The sequence below is a fragment of the Cyclopterus lumpus genome, chromosome 9 (genome assembly GCF_009769545.1).
Source record: "Cyclopterus lumpus isolate fCycLum1 chromosome 9, fCycLum1.pri, whole genome shotgun sequence".
In the NCBI taxonomy this organism is placed as follows: domain Eukaryota; kingdom Metazoa; phylum Chordata; class Actinopteri; order Perciformes; family Cyclopteridae; genus Cyclopterus; species Cyclopterus lumpus.
In genome coordinates this window covers 13736349-13753539 of record NC_046974.1, presented here as the reverse complement: position 1 = coordinate 13753539, position 17191 = coordinate 13736349, and the positions used below count along the sequence as shown (strand labels likewise).

Below are 17191 nucleotides of genomic sequence, written 5' to 3'. Positions count from 1 at the left end.
CTTGTTAAGGATACATCCATAAAGTGTGCAGCCTTTAGAGGATTTCAGCTATTCAAACTCACATATGTGTCAGTTCCTCCAACATGTCATCATTTACACATTAACTACTACATTTATCCAGCACTGCAGAAGTATCACTGGATTTCCCGACAATTTCCTCTTGGTGGTAGAGCAGCTGCACAGTAGCAGTGCTTCAAGCATGAACAGGAAGGCTTCTTTTGTGGCCACATCTTCCCACAGTGCACCCTCCCTGTGCATGCTGGTGTGTGTTGTTTACAGGCTCTCAGTAGTGCTTGTCTGTTCCCACCATGCTCTGCTCCACACATGTTTGGATATCTTCACACCTTTGTAAATAAACACCAATGCAAATGCAGTTCGTATTTGCGAGAGTTGTTTGCGCAGTGCGCTGTGAGTGCGTCTGTAGAGGGTGTGATTGTCTATAAAAGGAACAGCCAAAGCCAGTTGTTTAAAATCCTAGTTGGACGGTTTCAAATCCCCCCCTTGCACTGTGAGAGGAGAATAGAGGGAGGGGGTGCGGATGTGTAAGCATGTGTGTGTGTGTGTGTGTGTGTGTGTGTGCGTGTGTGTGTGCGTGTGCGTGTGTGTGCGTGTGCGTGTGTGTGTGTGTTTCAGTCTGTCTGCATGTCAGGAGAGCCTTTCCAATCAGGGAAGAGATGGGAGAGACACTGACAGACAGGCAGACAGACAGACTGGGAAAGCAGAGGGGAACAGAGTGGAGCCGAGAGAGAGGCGAGGGGTGGAGCTATATGACATGGGCGTGGCCATGCTGCTGTCCCTCACTTGTGGTTGCTATGGTGAGCGGGCGGTCCTGAACAGCGGGACATCCAATGGGAGACGACGCTGCTTGTGTCACCATGGTGACGGGGCTGTGCCCAGGGAGGTTGTGATGGGTTGACAGGTGCGTGACAATCGAAGCTCTCTGCAAGCATGTACGCCAAAGGCAAGAGTAGCAACGTGCCGTCCGACAGCCAAGCCAGAGAAAAGTAAGTTTTTATTTATGGGGGAGGAAACCGCGGCAGTGAGGGAAGTTCCTGAGCGGCCAGGGGCAGTCACCCACGGAGCTGCGCGAGGGGAGCTCTCCGCTCGGCGCTCTGCACGGCTCGGAAAGTTGACCGCTTCGTTTATTGGAAGAAAGATGGACATTATGTCGGCGGGGTCTTACTTTGTTTAGACACATTGAGTTAGAATGCGATGCGCAGTTTCTGTTTCACTGATTAATTTCAGGATGTTCTTCTTCTCTTGTTGATGTCTTGACATTTCTGTGCTTGTTATCTGTTTCATTCCATTCCGAGCTATACTTCATTTTTAATATGCATTGGTAGTTTGTTTTGCATTTGCTCAGACACGTGTGTTTCATACACGTGTATTTAACTATCCTGACAAACAACGACTAAACAGTTCAGTTGAAGACTAAAGGCGGCGGTCTGCCGGCAGTGGAAGCGGCAACTAAGTCCTCGTGTCTGACGGCTCGCGAGCCGCAGCGCGTTCTGAGGTGTCGCTTTTCAATGCCACGCTCCTTGAGTCCAGTCACCGCCACTGTGGAGGAGGCACACAGTCGCGTTGTCGACACATTTCACCAGACAAACACTGTCGATCCGGCTTCTTTTTTATAAATGTTTTTATTTTTAAATAGTTGTTCATAGAGAAGAGGAACAACAATCCTGTCTCGGCTACACATGAGCAAAGAAAAAAGCGTTATTAATGGCTGTGCTGTGCTTTCTGTCCATTCATATAGTGTTCATACAGAGAACACATTTTGACCCAATCGTGGAACTAATTAGGCTTTTTTCCTCGTCAGACAAGAGCTTTTTACACTGTAGAATAAAGTCAGTTTGGAGGTGGACAGGTCTGCGACAGAAGAATATAGTTTTAATAGAATTATCACGTTATTACAAATACCTACATTTATAAATAATGTACCACCTGTGTATGCAATGTGGCACACCATCTGTGCTAGCCGCCGTTTAAACGTGACTTCTTATCAGATGCAATGCATGACATGTGAAAACTAATGCTGTGCACAGAGAATAACAGATCCTGTTTGGGAGCGCTCGCTTGAAGGTGAAGGCGGTTCAGTTGCAGTCAACCAGGCATGGCTGATTAGTTCTCTTTTGGATGCTCAGGGTCAGATGGTCAGTGAGCAGGGATCATATCAGAATCCACTGGGAAGGAGATGACGTGCCTTCAACTGTGACTGATAAGAGATTCACAGAGGGAACGAGTTGTAGTATGATCTGACTATACAATGATAAACTGCATTAAACTTGTATTTTATCGGTTGTTGAGAGTCCTTTGGGGTTATTTGTCCTGGTAATATGTCCATAAAAGAACAGATTGATTGTCTCACCTCCTATCTACTGCTACTTGTTCTGTTTTTTGAATCCAGTTCACTCATGTTTGTCAACAGTGTGATTGAGTGTTAAGCTCCATCCATTGAGCCCCATTCTTTATCCTCCAATCAATATGAAAAGGATAGGACTGAACTGGGTGTCTCTATCGCTGCTGTATTGCATGCATGCACTGAGCACTGAGCACTGAAGAGATGGAACGCTTCCTCTAGGTCTGGAAGATACTCTGAGCGTGTGTGTGTGTGTGTGTGTGTGTGTGTGTGTGTGTGTATGGAAGAATGTAGGCTGCTGTATGTGATGTTTGCAGAGCCGCTCAGTTCACCTATTCTATGATGAAGAGACTTCAGTTCACATTTCCAGACATGCTGTGTTAACATGGTCTCTAAGTGGGTCACCTGCTGTCCTTAAAGGAAACATGTACCTGCACTTTGTTCAAAGATGTGGCTGAGATGATCTTAAAGACCTACTTTTGTGGAGCTACTTGGAGGTTTAACATTCATGGAAACCTGGCTTTCATTGAAATACTTGTGTGTGATTGAGCATGAGTCTAAAATTTCAGCCACAAATACAGTGTGTGTATAGACTGTAAATAAACCATCAACGATAGTGTATTCAGATTATTTTGGAGATTAGTGTTAGTTATCTAAACAGGCTAGTAAACTTTTATATCTCAGATAAACTTTTGTGTTGTTGCAAATCATTTTCGTTATCTGCGTTGATATTTCGAGGCGAGAGTTGATATTCTATTGGACGTTAATGCCAAGGCTAAGGACTGGCTGACAGGAAAACCCCAGATGAAAAGGCCGTGAAAGGCCAACATCCGGCGAGGCAGTGTTTCATTAGTCTCTTAACAAGCAGCTTTTTTTGTCCGTGGTGAGTATTGGAGAAGTAGCGCAGGCCCAACGCCGCAGAGTCTTCAGTTGTTTCTCATTTCTGCAGCGCTGCAGGGATCAGAGAGTCGGAAAGATGGAGGGCAACAACAGATTGAAGGAAAGACGTAGGAGGGGGGCAGAGCAGGACTGAAGGAATTTGCCTGATCATTAGTTTACGGTGTTGTAGTATTGACCTCAGGATTGTCCCCCGCAGACACAGGGCTCTGGCATCTCGCCCACGTGGATGTTAAGTAGCTCAAAAGGCAACTGACCTATGTGAAACTCTTCACTGTGGGTGATAAGACTTTGATTCGTACGGCGCGTTCTTGCTACGATTTTAGGATCACACTTTATTTTTTTTGCCTCAGCAGGTCACACAGATTTCAAAATGTGTATCTGGTGGGTTTGCAATTTACTGACTTGGAGATAAAAAAGTATTATAGCGAGGTACTCATCTTGCTTCAGGAGATTCACAAAATGTAGCACTTTTTAAAAGAGCCTCCATTAAACTCTGTAGGTGTAGATTTGCATACATGCAGAATCTGCCTGAGGTTACCAAACGATATTTTGTCTCTTTTTAGAAATTGCTTGGACACTTGCAGTGTCACTCCGTCTTTTTTCTTTGCATGCCAGTTAACTTCTTTGTTCTTGATATGAGAATATTTCAGACATATGAGGTATTCTGCATGAAGAATGATTGTGAAATGCAACAGCTATTGTTCTACTAACAATGTGATTAATCAGCATTGTCCACGAGTGTCAGAAAATTATACTTTTCTTCCTCCTTTTATAGAAAAATGTCACCGAAGGGAATTAGCCCCGAAGATAAAAGGATTTTCTACATTGGGTTAGGTTTATAGTTAATCCCATGTAACTAACATTTCTCCAGATTGTATATTCTTTACTGCATACATTATTTGACAAAATACTACACTAAAGCTGTTATCGCTTATTACTTTCCTTTATTTAATATGTATCATTTACAGAAGAGGATGTGCAGACAAAGAGAAGCAGATGAGTAAGAAAGTTTACTCAAATCATAAAAAATACACATTGTTTCACATTTGCTATCATGCCACATTGTTCAGGTTGGATGTGCCACAGATGTGAGATGTCTGCTTCTGAAATTCAACAAAGTTGAACAGAGGTTTGTTTGTGATAATTATTCAAAGCTATGAAAACACAACAGAAACAATGTCCACGACCAAGCCAGCAATAGTTTTAGTTAGGACCATTTCCACATTAGAAAGTGGACACTCTCTGGTTCTGAGACAACAACGTTGTTCAGCTCTCCTCTCTCTGGCTGTACCTGTGTTACGGTCTGCACTTGATCTTGATTCGGAGTGACAGTTCACGACCACTGACTGTGTACTGCAGTTGTTCAACGAGTGTCGGTTTCAGCCACCGGCAGTTAGAGGACACATTCCACATCGTTCTGGGACTGTGGTCCTGAGTTGCATTGCAGCACATAGTACACGTTCCCTTTTCTCTTTTCTGTGAATGTAATGAATCATGGAACAAACACTGCTTACAACACACACACACACACACACATACACACACACAGGTGTGCAAGTCTTCTCTCACAGACATATAAAATAACTTGTTAAAATACAAAATAAAAACTGGTTGTGTGTATTCTTCCCTAGAAAGTATGACTTGTGTTTTCTAATTTTTTTACCAGATTAATAAACACAAACTGTAAACTCACACATGTGAAAAGTCCGACTGGCATAAGTGCTGTTGATTCAACCATAAACCTGGTGCAGACTTTTAGTGCTGTAAGGATCATCATTCTGCACACACATGTACGTACACACACACACACACACACACACACACACACACATACACACACGTACACACACACTACTACTTCTGAACTGAGACACCTCAGAATCCTGCCAGGAAGCTGCCAATGCAGCATTGCGCAGACTGAGGCAAAGCAGTGCATGCTGGGAGTGTTTATCTGACAGAAGCAATTCAGGCTGCCACTCTGGCTCTGACAGTGAGTCGCGTTACATGAGAACTACAATAAAAATAGAGCAGTATCTCACACACACACACACACACACACACAGTGTATGCCCACAATGCCTTCCATCAACAGTGCAGGGAATCTTATTTTGTCAGTGCCAGCTTCCACCTCATGAATGTAATTGATGAGTTCTATGTTTGTTTACTACATCTCAGTGTCCTTGAGGAATGATAGAGGCACATTCATTAGTGGGGAAAAGAGAGTCAGATCATTTGTTAGAGCATGAACAAAAGAGTGTAGCCAGGGGACAAATGTGTGACTGGTCAGCTTGGTGAAATGAGAGGCCGAGTGTGGAAAATGAAACTAACGAATTTAAAATGCAACATAGGTCCAGTAGTTGAGAGGTTATACAAAGAAGGACTGAGTGAAAGAAAGATCTATGGAAAGAGTGTGTTTTTGTGTACAGGTCAGATGAGGTCAGGTGATATGCTGCAGGACCTCATGGTCTAATGCTCCATAATGGCTCTGTGTCAGACCTCTGCACTCTACACACATCTCACTCTCTCTGTGGATCACTTACATTGGTAAGTGGCCACACCTGGTTCTGTTGGCCTAAGTCCAGTAACGGAGTAAAAAGCCCTATGACAAGCCCCTTAACCCAAACATAAGAGCCACATGGTGGGCCACAGCTTTAGCTAAGTTGAGGACAATATACAAGTTTGTGATAATGTGTGTTCTTTGCTGCTTTGGGTCAATACTGAGCATGTCTCTGGACAGCCCTTCCCTCATATGTTGCATCCCTCTAAATCAACCTCCATCCGTAAAATGCAAACTACAACCTCCGGTGATCACCACTCGGCCAATAGCCTCTCCAACTCTCACGGGACACTTGTGAACTACTGCGAGCACACAGAGAACTGTCACCGCTCTCTGTCGTCGTCTCTCAGCAACATTGACGGTCAGCAAAAGATATCGACTCAAAACCGCTGCCGATGTATTTAGTGCGCACAGCGTTTTAGATTAGCATCAGTTCGGGATTACAAGAAAACCAGAGAAGAAATGTAGCTCTGATATGTTTTCTTTTTCTCCTCTGGGTATACAGAGCTCTCTTCAAACGACAGTGATGGTGACATATGGATAAAGCCCTGATAGAAAACACTTTTTAACCTGCTGAACACATAGAGGCTGTTAAAAGTCCTCTTTTATCTGCTGGCATCCCTCCTAGTCTCTCTCTTATCCTCACTGCCAGAGATGTTACTTGCAACAGAACTGCTATCAAAGCAGCAGCCTCTTATTGAGCTGTGAGGCAGCGGTAGACAGCCTCTGATCGACGCAGGCAGAGAAAGGTTGTGACGTGTCAATCAACAGAGAGGACCCTGTGCAAGGCATTCTCACAGGACGCCTTGGGGTCCTTGAGAAGGATCGACGTGACAAAGGGGCCTCTGCCGGCATCAGATAGCATGTGGGAAAGAAGGGGATGACAGGAGGAGAGGGCACAGCATCCTGAAAGTCTGTTATCACTCCCTTTTAAAAGACAGAGGTATGGATCAGTGGATTTCTGTTGGTTCCTCGAGATCTCGTGGGTGTCCCTGAATGCTTCTGTTTCAATTAGGAACACAACATCACATCATATTTTCCCTTTTCTACAGTTGTCATCTCATCTTGGATCCCACTCTTCCTCTCTGCAATAGTTACAGTGTGTCAGGTTTATCTGTGGGATAGAGCTATTGACATGTTGGGGAGAGGAGGATTCAGATCAGTGCTCTGTGGATGAGTGAGGCATGAAGCAGAGAAGGGGGGCATTTCATTCGTATGCTTTGCTGACCATGACTGTAAACTGTGATCCATGCTGTCCTGATTTGTTCGTTCTGTTAGTGGTAGCAGTTGTGGTTTTGTTGGGACATTTTTTTTTTATTGTTGCCCGTGGTGACACCAAATATGCACAGCTTTGCTCCAAACCACAACACGGTAGGGACGCTCCCTCAAAGCACTTCCTGTAACCTGAGAGTTCCAGCCAAAAGTAAATGCTGTCGGTGGAAACAGCCCTTACTGTCTACAGGCTCCGTTGCTTACTGCTTTTATTCTTCTGATGTCTGAAACATAGTTTATTTTAGCATCCTCATGTATTTACTTTACCTGTTCAGTAGAATAGTATGTAAGTTCATAGTAATCTTTTCTTCTATTTTTTTTAGCGCCAGTCAGCTGTGTCACACTCACTCTTACTGTGGCTTGACTTGCATTGTAAGGGCCACATAGCGTGGCTGCAGAGGCTGCTGTGCCTCTCCTGCCTGCCGAGCCTAGTGGAGGTTGGTTTGAGGCCTCTCTGCTGATATTCCTCCATCATTGATATGCAAGCTGCGTCGCACAGGCGCTAGCGCAAGGTTAAGCATGCGTGACGGCCAGGCTTAGGATCTGCTCCAGACACTCTCTCTCCTGCACACACACACACACACACACACACACACTCACACACACATTATGTTACTGTGCCTTCTCTCTGCATTGTCCTCAGCTCTATGTCTTGGCCTCAGTTGTCCCTTGTCTGTTTTTGAAGTTAAGCCACACAGTTCTTCTCTTTATTTCTCCATAAATGTACCGTCCTTACATTACCATCATCCAGACTGTCTGTCCAGTGATCCGTATAAAGTCCGCCATGACATGTTCTCCCCTCTGAATGCGAGGCAGTATATCCTCTCGCTTAGGATTTAAATCTCGGACATTGAGTTCCTGACTTTTTAAGGTCCACTAAATGTCATTTTTCAACCGTAGAGAAGCAGGAAGGATAAATGAGTGACACAAGGTTCAGAGCAGGGCAACCGTGGCATTGTTCATCGGGATACCTTCAGCGTTTGAAGCTAACTAACTGGGAATGAAGACAACTATTACTGTGATGTCTTTTGTCTTTTCCAAGTATGTTTTTTTTAAATGTTTTTTTCTTGTTATTAAATAGTATTATTAATTTACAGACATCCCACTGCATGCATTTAACTGCTAATTTATACAACCTCATGTTGGAGCATGATGTATTTCGCTGAATGGTTAGTCATTTATTTATCCTTCCTCTCGAGCATCTGTGCAGGCCTTAATAGCCTCACATTCTTCCCTAAATTACTCTAGATTGCCTTCATCTGTATCAGTTTCCTTTATCTCATCTCAGAGCTCTGTTGTTCAAAAGAATAGAGGCCCATTAGAGCCCGTAGAAAGGAATTCTAATCCTATAAGATTAGAGCATTGCCGTCCTCCCAGTCGTCTCCTTCTCGCTGGAGTTGCTGCTGACTGGAATGTTGCATTGTGTGAGTTGAACAATGACAGTGTGTTGCTGGATGGTCTGTGGAGCAGGCAGGACACGAGAGTCACATCCCAGGTCCCGCATATACTGTACAGGCACAGGCGGGCATTGGCCGGGCTCATAAGTGTCTGTGTGTGTGTGTGTGTGTGAAGTAATCCCTTCCCTGAACAGTGATTGTTCAATCAAAGGGCAAAACAACAGTCTGATCTGACATCGCTCCTTATCATATTCATAACACTAGGACTACCTAGCCTTCCACAGTAAGTCAGCTTGTAACATTAAAATGTCAGGTTGGACAACCAACTGATAGCTAATATGAGCATCATGCACAAATGATCAAATCTGCTCGTGCAAAATCCACGGGCACCGTCTAGATGTCAGGGGCTTCACGAATAGTCCGTCGTTTGTGACGCAGATTTTTTTTATAGAGCTCATTCACTCAGTCGGCAGTTTATTAGGCACACCCAGCTTAAACTAATGCAGTCTAATACAACAGCGCTAACATACCTGCATGAAGGTCACAGTACTCATGGTTCAATGTCTTCATGGTCATTTTTGATATCACACTGTATTTAAGTGCTCTTTAGTTTAGCACTAGTTTGTAGTGCCCTAAATCAATTAGTCGATTAACTGCCAATTAATCTGCAGCTATTTTGAAAAAAGGTCATTCATCAAGCAGTAGTGCATCCAGCCTCATACACACCACTGTTTTGGACATTTTGTATACAGGGGATCTTTTGCTACATGTACGGCTGCCTCTCCACTCACAATCCATGTATCTCCTGTGTGAAATGCTGGAAATAGACTTTAAAAGAATAGAGTAATCAACCTCGTAGGATTACTAAGTGTCGTCATCAGACTCTTAAGTGCTCTCTGTAAAGAGCAGTTTAATATTCTGGGCTTTATGGCTGTGTTGCATTGAAGATTAACTGTAATAGCGTGTAGAGAAAGTTGAACAAGGAAAACACTCCTAAAAATCATTGGTGTTCTTTCAACTGTGAAATTAAACAAACTCCCAATGAGAGGTGACTCAATCTAAACAAATCAAATCCAATGAAATGGAACCCAAATTAAGAAAGTGATGGATTTATCTCCGCTTTTATTTGATTTATCCACTTTACATGTTCTGAAAATAAATTCCACTTGTAGAAAAAATTCTGCGTAAACAACAATATTTTATATTAAAGGCACAACTGGATTTGTTCAATTAGTGTGTTAGTAAACAGTGAACTATACCCATCACGCTATCTCTCTGTTTCTCCCTCTCTCTGATAAGCTGGCATTTCCTGTTATCTCAGCCCTGGGCATTGTTGTCTGCTCTGTGAGACGGAGTCTCTGCAATGCTGACAGAACAAGAACTGGTTCACGCTGTCTCATTGTGCCGATCGGCGGGGGGATGCTTCCTTTTGAATGTATTGTCTTTTCAAGTCTGTCCAGTTGCAGCTGCACTAATTAGCTTTTTTCCAAGATCTGTGGAGGAGTGTATCCTGGCAAAGCTGGCACCAGTCAGTCAGCATAGTCTGGTTCACTTCCCTGAACAAACCGACGTACAAACAAAATTATGAATTTATCACTATTCTTACACCATCATCAAAGCGTTCAGTTTAGTTTGATTTTACTACGTCTGTTCCAGTGACATGAAGCAGGAATCTGAACAAAATAACTGAAAAAGTACAACCAGAACTGTGAGTCGAATGAATACAAAATATTAATTTTTCAATCAAAAATACCGAACATCTAGTTCAAGACTTTGATTGTCTCTGTTTTATGTGAATGAATTTAGTTTTTGTAGTGTGAGTTGGACCAAACCAGCAATACGTTAGGCTTGGAAATTGTGTTGGCTGCTTTTCACTATTTTCTTACATGTTATAGAACAGAAAATATTACAAAATATTAATCAATTATGAATATAAATGCCCAAAGCTGATCAGCAGCTACATGTTGTGATGTCATAACAATACCTGCTTTGAGATCCCCCTTTCTCCTCACAATATTGATTTCAATACCTAAACTCAGGGTACCAGTCCAGGTGTTTAAATATTAAAGTAAATAGTTTCCCCACAATTTCAGCAGTTTAGCTCAATGTGATCTACACATTATTTATGTTTACTTCACTGTCTGTTGTCTCCTTTCTTTCTGTGAACTTTGTTTCCCCCCAATCTATTTGATGATAACAAGGTTTGGGTGTTGTTGTTTGGAGTCGGTGCGGTCCTCACAACATAGGGTGGAGGTTTGCAAACGACAGTTGGACTTGTGGCCAGAGTATCTTGATGAGTTAGCTGTTATCAGTCTGCGTCCTGTTCGCTATGATGCTGGTTACTGCATGAGCTGATCATCTTCTTACATTCATTATTATTCTCTCTCAAGAAGGCTGAAAAAAGCATTTCAACAATCCACTGTTTACTGCCACATTATACAGGGCAATGTATTTGATTGAAGTGAAGATGTAGTATTTGGTCTCTGGTGGGTTCCACAGTGTGTTAGAGAATGTTAATATAAATAAACATAAACTGAGCATTTCTGTTCTCGCATATCTATTAAATAATTTATAACTCAAACATTATAATCTTTGTTGTTTCAATATTTGTCTTTCAAGTGTGTGTTTTACAGCATTTATGTTCACCTTGTATTGGAGTGTCCCAAGGGTGGGGAGGGGGAGGAGTGGATTCTGGGATCCCTAGTTAATGAAAGGTAAACACAAGGTTTATACTGAGGTGAGCCAAAGAACGCAGGAGTTTCCCTCTCTTTCAGGATATGAGCTTCATTCTTTTGTCCCATACTTATACGCATTTCATCCTTCTACTGGCAAATTCCTTTCTTTGCAGGAGGAACATTTCCCTGAAAGCTACAGCCACATGTATATGTTGTATCTTTTATTATGTGAACTATGAAAAACATTTTGTCTCAATGTCAGCTGATTGCGTGTCGACATCATTATTCGTCAAGTTCAGTTAGTTCAGCATGTATCAGCCCCCTGCGTAATATTATAGAAATGTTATTAGTGTGGCTGGTCACCACTCTCACACAGTTCTGAAGTCAGCCAGCTCCGTACACCCATCTTTGCCAAGCCGGTGTTGGAGCATTCGGGCCTGTCACCCGGCCAATGCTCCACTAAGGGCTTTACTATGTGTTGTGGAAGTGAAAGAGATAAAGGCTATGACACACATTTGCTCAGCAAAGCAGCATGTGAGACCATCTCAGTGGAGACAAAACGGGATTCACAAACAGTTTATTTGAGTACGAGTGTCTCTCCTCAGTCTGCTTCCAATGCTGGATTACAATGCATGTTTTGTTAATCTTCAAAGCCAGAGTGAACTTTTCTCTGCTCCTCCCAACTCTCAAGTGTGCACCAAACCTGCGGCTGAAGTCTGTACGCAGAGGCCAGTCAGCGTCAGAGAGAACACACTTTATGTGAATATCTCCAAGCAAGTGCTCTGCCTTTAGCTGAGGCCATTAGAGATACCCCAGGGGATGCCGCGGAAGGGTAATGGAGAATATAGATTGAACTTGTGACTATCAGCAAAAATACCAATTAGAAATGCATCAGCAAGCAGCCAGCGATAGAGCCACAGCACACTGACAGTTTAGGGATTGATTGAAGGCATGTATTTAAGATAGTTGAAGGAGTCTAATGGAAGTCGTTGTGCAATCAAGTCAAACTTACATAATACATCTCAATGTTTATCGTTGTTTTCTTCTATATGATGGTATAAACTTGTATATTGCTATCGTCTCACTTTATTGGGTAAAAAAGAAAGCAAAACCTCTCGGAGGCAAAGTGACAACTATGAGAGTAATTGTCTCATTCACTGATTGCAATTCAGCCTCCCGTTCTCCGAAGGTGCATTCAGTTCCACTTTTGCAAATCTAGCGTTAGAGGCATGCTTCACCCTAATGCCATCAAAATCCCTCTCAGAGCCCCTCCCTGATAAAGGTGTGTGACAGCAGCAGGCATGTTCCTATTGTTGTCTTTTTCAGTTTGGCTCACAGGCTGCAGCATTACTCCTCATCGGCTCCGTCCTGACCTCACCTCGCTGCGTTTCCCAGCTCCTTTCATTAATCATTTACTCTACCCCTCCTCTCCGTCTCTATCTATCTCTTTCTGTCTGCCTCTTCTTCTCGCTTCCTCTCAACCCTCCTCTAAGTCCTCTTGTTGCTGCTAATCTTTATCTTTTTTTAATCTTTCTGTTCATCACATTTATCTCTGTGTTGACTGGTAAATGACTTATCTTTGTCATTTCCTCAATAATGTCGGTACGTGCCATTGCCTTTGCATTATAACAACATACTTTTTTTCTCTTTCAAAGTGTGTGTGTGGGAGTTTTACTGCACGCATCCTTGCTTGTGTGTGTATTGTGTGCAGAAGAGTTACAAGCAAAGCTCAAACAAAGCATCTACCTTATACAGCTTACGGCGCTTTCACACAATTAATCCACTCGCACTTCGCTGTCCAACTGCTGCACAGATTTATTAAAACTTTCTTTTTTCCTTAATGAAAATTCCTCATGGATTAGTTCACTGCAACCTCATTTTTCACGTAAAATTATTTGGCCATGATCCTCTCCCAGACAACTTATATGCATAAATAGCCCTGTTTTGAAGATGGTCCTCCATAATCCCCATAGTTGTTTGGGCTGTTGTTTTTTTGCTGCGTATAGGATGAATTATTCAGCATTGTAATGGGTCTATATTTGTCGTTGTTTATCTTACCTCAGTGCCCCCGCAACCCTCATCGCTGCCCTCCAACCATCTCTCCCATCTTTCATTTGTCTGCCTGTCTGTCTGTCGTCCTGTCTGTCTGTCTGCCTGCCTGCCAACCGTAGCCACATCTACTCGCAGGGGACGCTCCACTTTAATGAATGAAGTAAAGTCATTTAGCAAGGCTCTTAATGGCACATAAAGCCCCGCTGCTCGGCTTGATTAATCAGGGAAAGTGTTTGGCTGTCACACACAGTGCTGTCCTCACAGGGGCGGCGGCGTGATCACAAGGCTTTCTTTTATGGAGGGGTCCCTCTCTTTTCTCGCCAGAGCTGTCGGGAGGCCGAGCTGCCAACGCTCGTCTCATCCACAGGTGGCCTCTGTTTGATGGTGGGCTTTCGGATGCTTGATTGCAGAGTGAGAAGGTCTGCTTGGCTTTGCTGTGGACTGCGCATGATGATGATGATGATGATGATGATGATGATGTTAATGATCCTACTTCTGAGTCAAAGACAGGTGTCTGGGATTTGTGTTGCTCTTGTGGTCTGCAGCTCTGTGTTGAGGTGTGGAATCACGAGGTGACTGTGCTGTTAGTGGGCAAGGATACTAAAATGAGTAAAACACTGTAAACAGTGTTTACCACTGCTCATGCAAGAGCATCCAGTCTCACCATTACTATAAAAGGAATGTAAAGCAGTTGCACAGGCAGTAAACCGGCTAGCAGCCGGTATTAGCTCATTGTTGATGTATCTGTATCAGTGGAGGTCTTCGGCCAATAATGAACAAGAAATTGCAGTACAGCAATGTAAAACTACGTTTGAGGTCATTTAGTAACACCATTACGCAGTTCATCTGGCAGAGAGCAATGACAAGTTTTACACTGTAAAATGTTGTGTGGTCTAGTTGTGTTATTGGTTACAATTCTTTAATAAAATCTAGGGGCATCAAAATTCGTCATTTACATTATGCATTTACTATCGGACGTATATTGTTATCAGATATTAAACTCTAAAATTGAGTACAGACTCAAAAATCTAGTTTTAGTTGACCTATATAACCATCTGTGTTTTGTTTACATATTTGACACCTTTAAAACTGACTTGTTTTGGATGGCCTAATAAAGCTGATGCATGTTACTAAGTGTTATTCAACTTGACTCAGTTCTGTACTGCAGCCACTTTTGTCCTTGCAGATACTGCTGTTCTGTGCTTAGTAATATTTGTACTTGCTGTCACTGCCTTTATTGCATTGTTCATATATGCTACAAAGGTATGTAACAAGTCTAAAAATAATGACAACATATGGCAAACAAACAAGCTACATTTCGCCCACACTTGAAAGAAAGACATATAATAGATATTTGATTAACACAAAATACATACAACATTACGAGGTAAAGAAACGTTATCAGCGTTTTTAAACTGGAGAATACTGCAGATCTAATTTATTACAAGTGTTTCTGATATTTCATCCTTAGGGAATTTAAAGGAGTCACTTAATTTCCTCTTATTGCTTTATTATTCTGTAAAATGTTCCATTCGCTTGAAAGCAGAGTGCTTCAAAGACACTAAAGCTCTCAGTGGAGACTTCAGTGTCACTTTTACTAACATTATTCTTTGCTGTAAACACACACAGCAGAGATTTGATCTTTAAACTTTCTTACTGTGACTTAGTTCAATCTAGGATTACTTGTCCATTGTTATTATCCCCCACAGAGAATTTTTTTTTAATTAATTAATACAAATATAATGACATCTAGTGCATTCTCTGCGGTAATAAGCCACGTGTGTCTTTCATCTCTTCTGAATGTTGTGTTTTCAGCGCAGCGTGTAGTCATTTGCTTTTTCTTTTAGAGAAAGGTAGGAATCAGGTCTACTTTAGTTCGGCTGTTTTGGTTGTAGGGTTTGTGTTAATTTGCAGAAGGAGGTCACAGCAGGGTGCTTGGCTAACTGAGACTGCTCTCGGTGAGAATCCTCAACATTAGAATATGAAAGTTTACAGATCTCACGAGTATTCATCTTGGGGCTCATCCGCTAGCACCCATCACCTCCATCCTCCCCATGTGCCTTTTTTTCTGTCTCTCTAATCCTCTTTCTTCACTCTCTTCCCTTCACCAAAACCTTTCATCTCTCCCTGTGCTACGCTCCCATCACCCCTGGACTATCTTTCTCTCCTTTTTTCTTTTTTTCTGTAATTTGAGGAGGTATGTTTCACTCTCTGGGCGTTTGTTCTTGTTTTTCATTCATTTGTCTATCAAGTTAAACCTCAGAAATCACTTAATAATAAAATATGTCTTGCGCTATTATTGTTTAACACAGGACATTGCCAGTTTAATTCTGGTTGACATCATTCAGACTTTAGTCTGCAACTGTGTGTGTGTGTGTGTGTGTGTGTGTGTGTGTGTGTATGTATATATATTAAACTCTCTCTATTTTTCATACAACTTGTGTAGTTGGTTACATCCATCCATCCCTTGTAGAAATGCCAGTTTACCAGAGTAACACAGTGATTACACATTGATCCATTTAAGTGTCAATGGTGGGTTAAAGGCCTATTGGGCCACTACTTCTTGCTCCAATGCTCCCGTTTTGTATCTTGTAGAAATGATATTGATGGTGTGCTGTGAGATTTATAGCATCCTCACAATGTGCGATTTTAATGGAACATTTCCAAATCAGGTACTCAGCAAGTAAAGTCACATAATTAATGGACTTGAAGCTGCTATAATGAATAGTTTTATATTAGCGATGGATGTAATGTAATAGAGGTCGCTGGGAGTGATGTGACCCAGAGAATTTTACACAATTTATTTTAACCATATTTTAACTTTTAACATTTGTTTTTCCAGCTTTTTTAGTTCATCCTCACTGCTTTTGTAATTTACAGGCAGATGTTTTAGTAAAAGAAAGCTGAGAAAACCCAGTTTACACAGACAGACAGTCAGTGACTAGCTGGTGAAGAAAGTAGTGCTTTCAGCATGCTTTTGAGCCATACCTTTCCCTCAGGGGTTGATGGAGAGCAGTACACAGCAAAATTAAGTTCATTCATTCATCAGGTGCCAAGAAACAAGTGAATGCTAATGTTAATTTAAGTCTGCCAGTTATGTAGATAAGTGTTTGCCATAGCTTTGAAAGGTGTCAATTTTGTGTTTCCAGCTTGTTAAACTGCCTCCAAATGGCCAGAAAATCAATTATTGTAGGTTTAAGTATCCAGAAGTCATGTAATTTGGCATGGACCATTTACCAGCACTAAGCACACTCTTGTACAGTTTACAGTATGTGATAATTACATGGGACAAGTCCTTTTCTGACTGGATCACTCTCTAACTAAGTAGACACTTTGTTTGTTTACTTCCTGTTGGTAGAGACAATTTCTTGCCATTGCCCAAAATGGCAGATTTAGAAAATGTTACTATTGAAAAATATGTGCTGCGACAAAAGATAACTGTGACTTCCAAGAATACAGCATATGAAACTGCTATATTAAAGTACTGTGGGAGCAAGGTATTACTGGTTTATAGTAGTTGTTATACTTTTATGGGTGGTAATAGCATGTTAACAGGCATTTACAGGATTGTATTACTTTTCAAAATGTGTTATTAGACTATGTCAGCATAGAAGTAGCAGAAGTTGTCAATATATCAATCATCATGCCGATTCAAATCATAAGTATAATCACTTTTCCATTTAATCTTTAACACGGGTGAAATAATCAAGAGCTAATCTATAACCGGCAAATCCAATCAGCAAAGTTATTGTCTGTCGTCATTTGAAGCCCTGCCGGACTTTGATCGCCATGACAGTAAATTGATTAGCAGTGATCTACTGATCCCTCATAAATGCTGATCCTGGGAAATCAGTTAATGTCTTCGCCTTAAAGCTGAGGTTGTGGTTGAGTTCCAGTCTCCTCTCATCTCCCTGCTCTCTGTGTGTATGGATCAGTAAGGAAGCTGTTTCTGCCTGCTGCCTTCATTAAGCTAAGCTCG

At 42.0% G+C, this 17191-nt stretch overlaps 1 protein-coding gene across 1 annotated transcript in view; it reads left to right on the top strand.

Annotated features, from left to right (window-relative positions):
* The first annotated feature begins 856 nt into the window (after positions 1-856).
* The window catches only part of si:ch211-130m23.3 (uncharacterized protein LOC558547 homolog), a 48838-nt gene continuing 32503 nt past the window's right edge, over positions 857-17191 (top strand). The window contains exon 1 of the mRNA XM_034542219.1: positions 857-1004. Within this exon, the coding sequence (XP_034398110.1) occupies positions 949-1004 (56 nt within the window). The 5' untranslated portion in view covers positions 857-948. The remainder of the gene's footprint in view (positions 1005-17191) is intronic.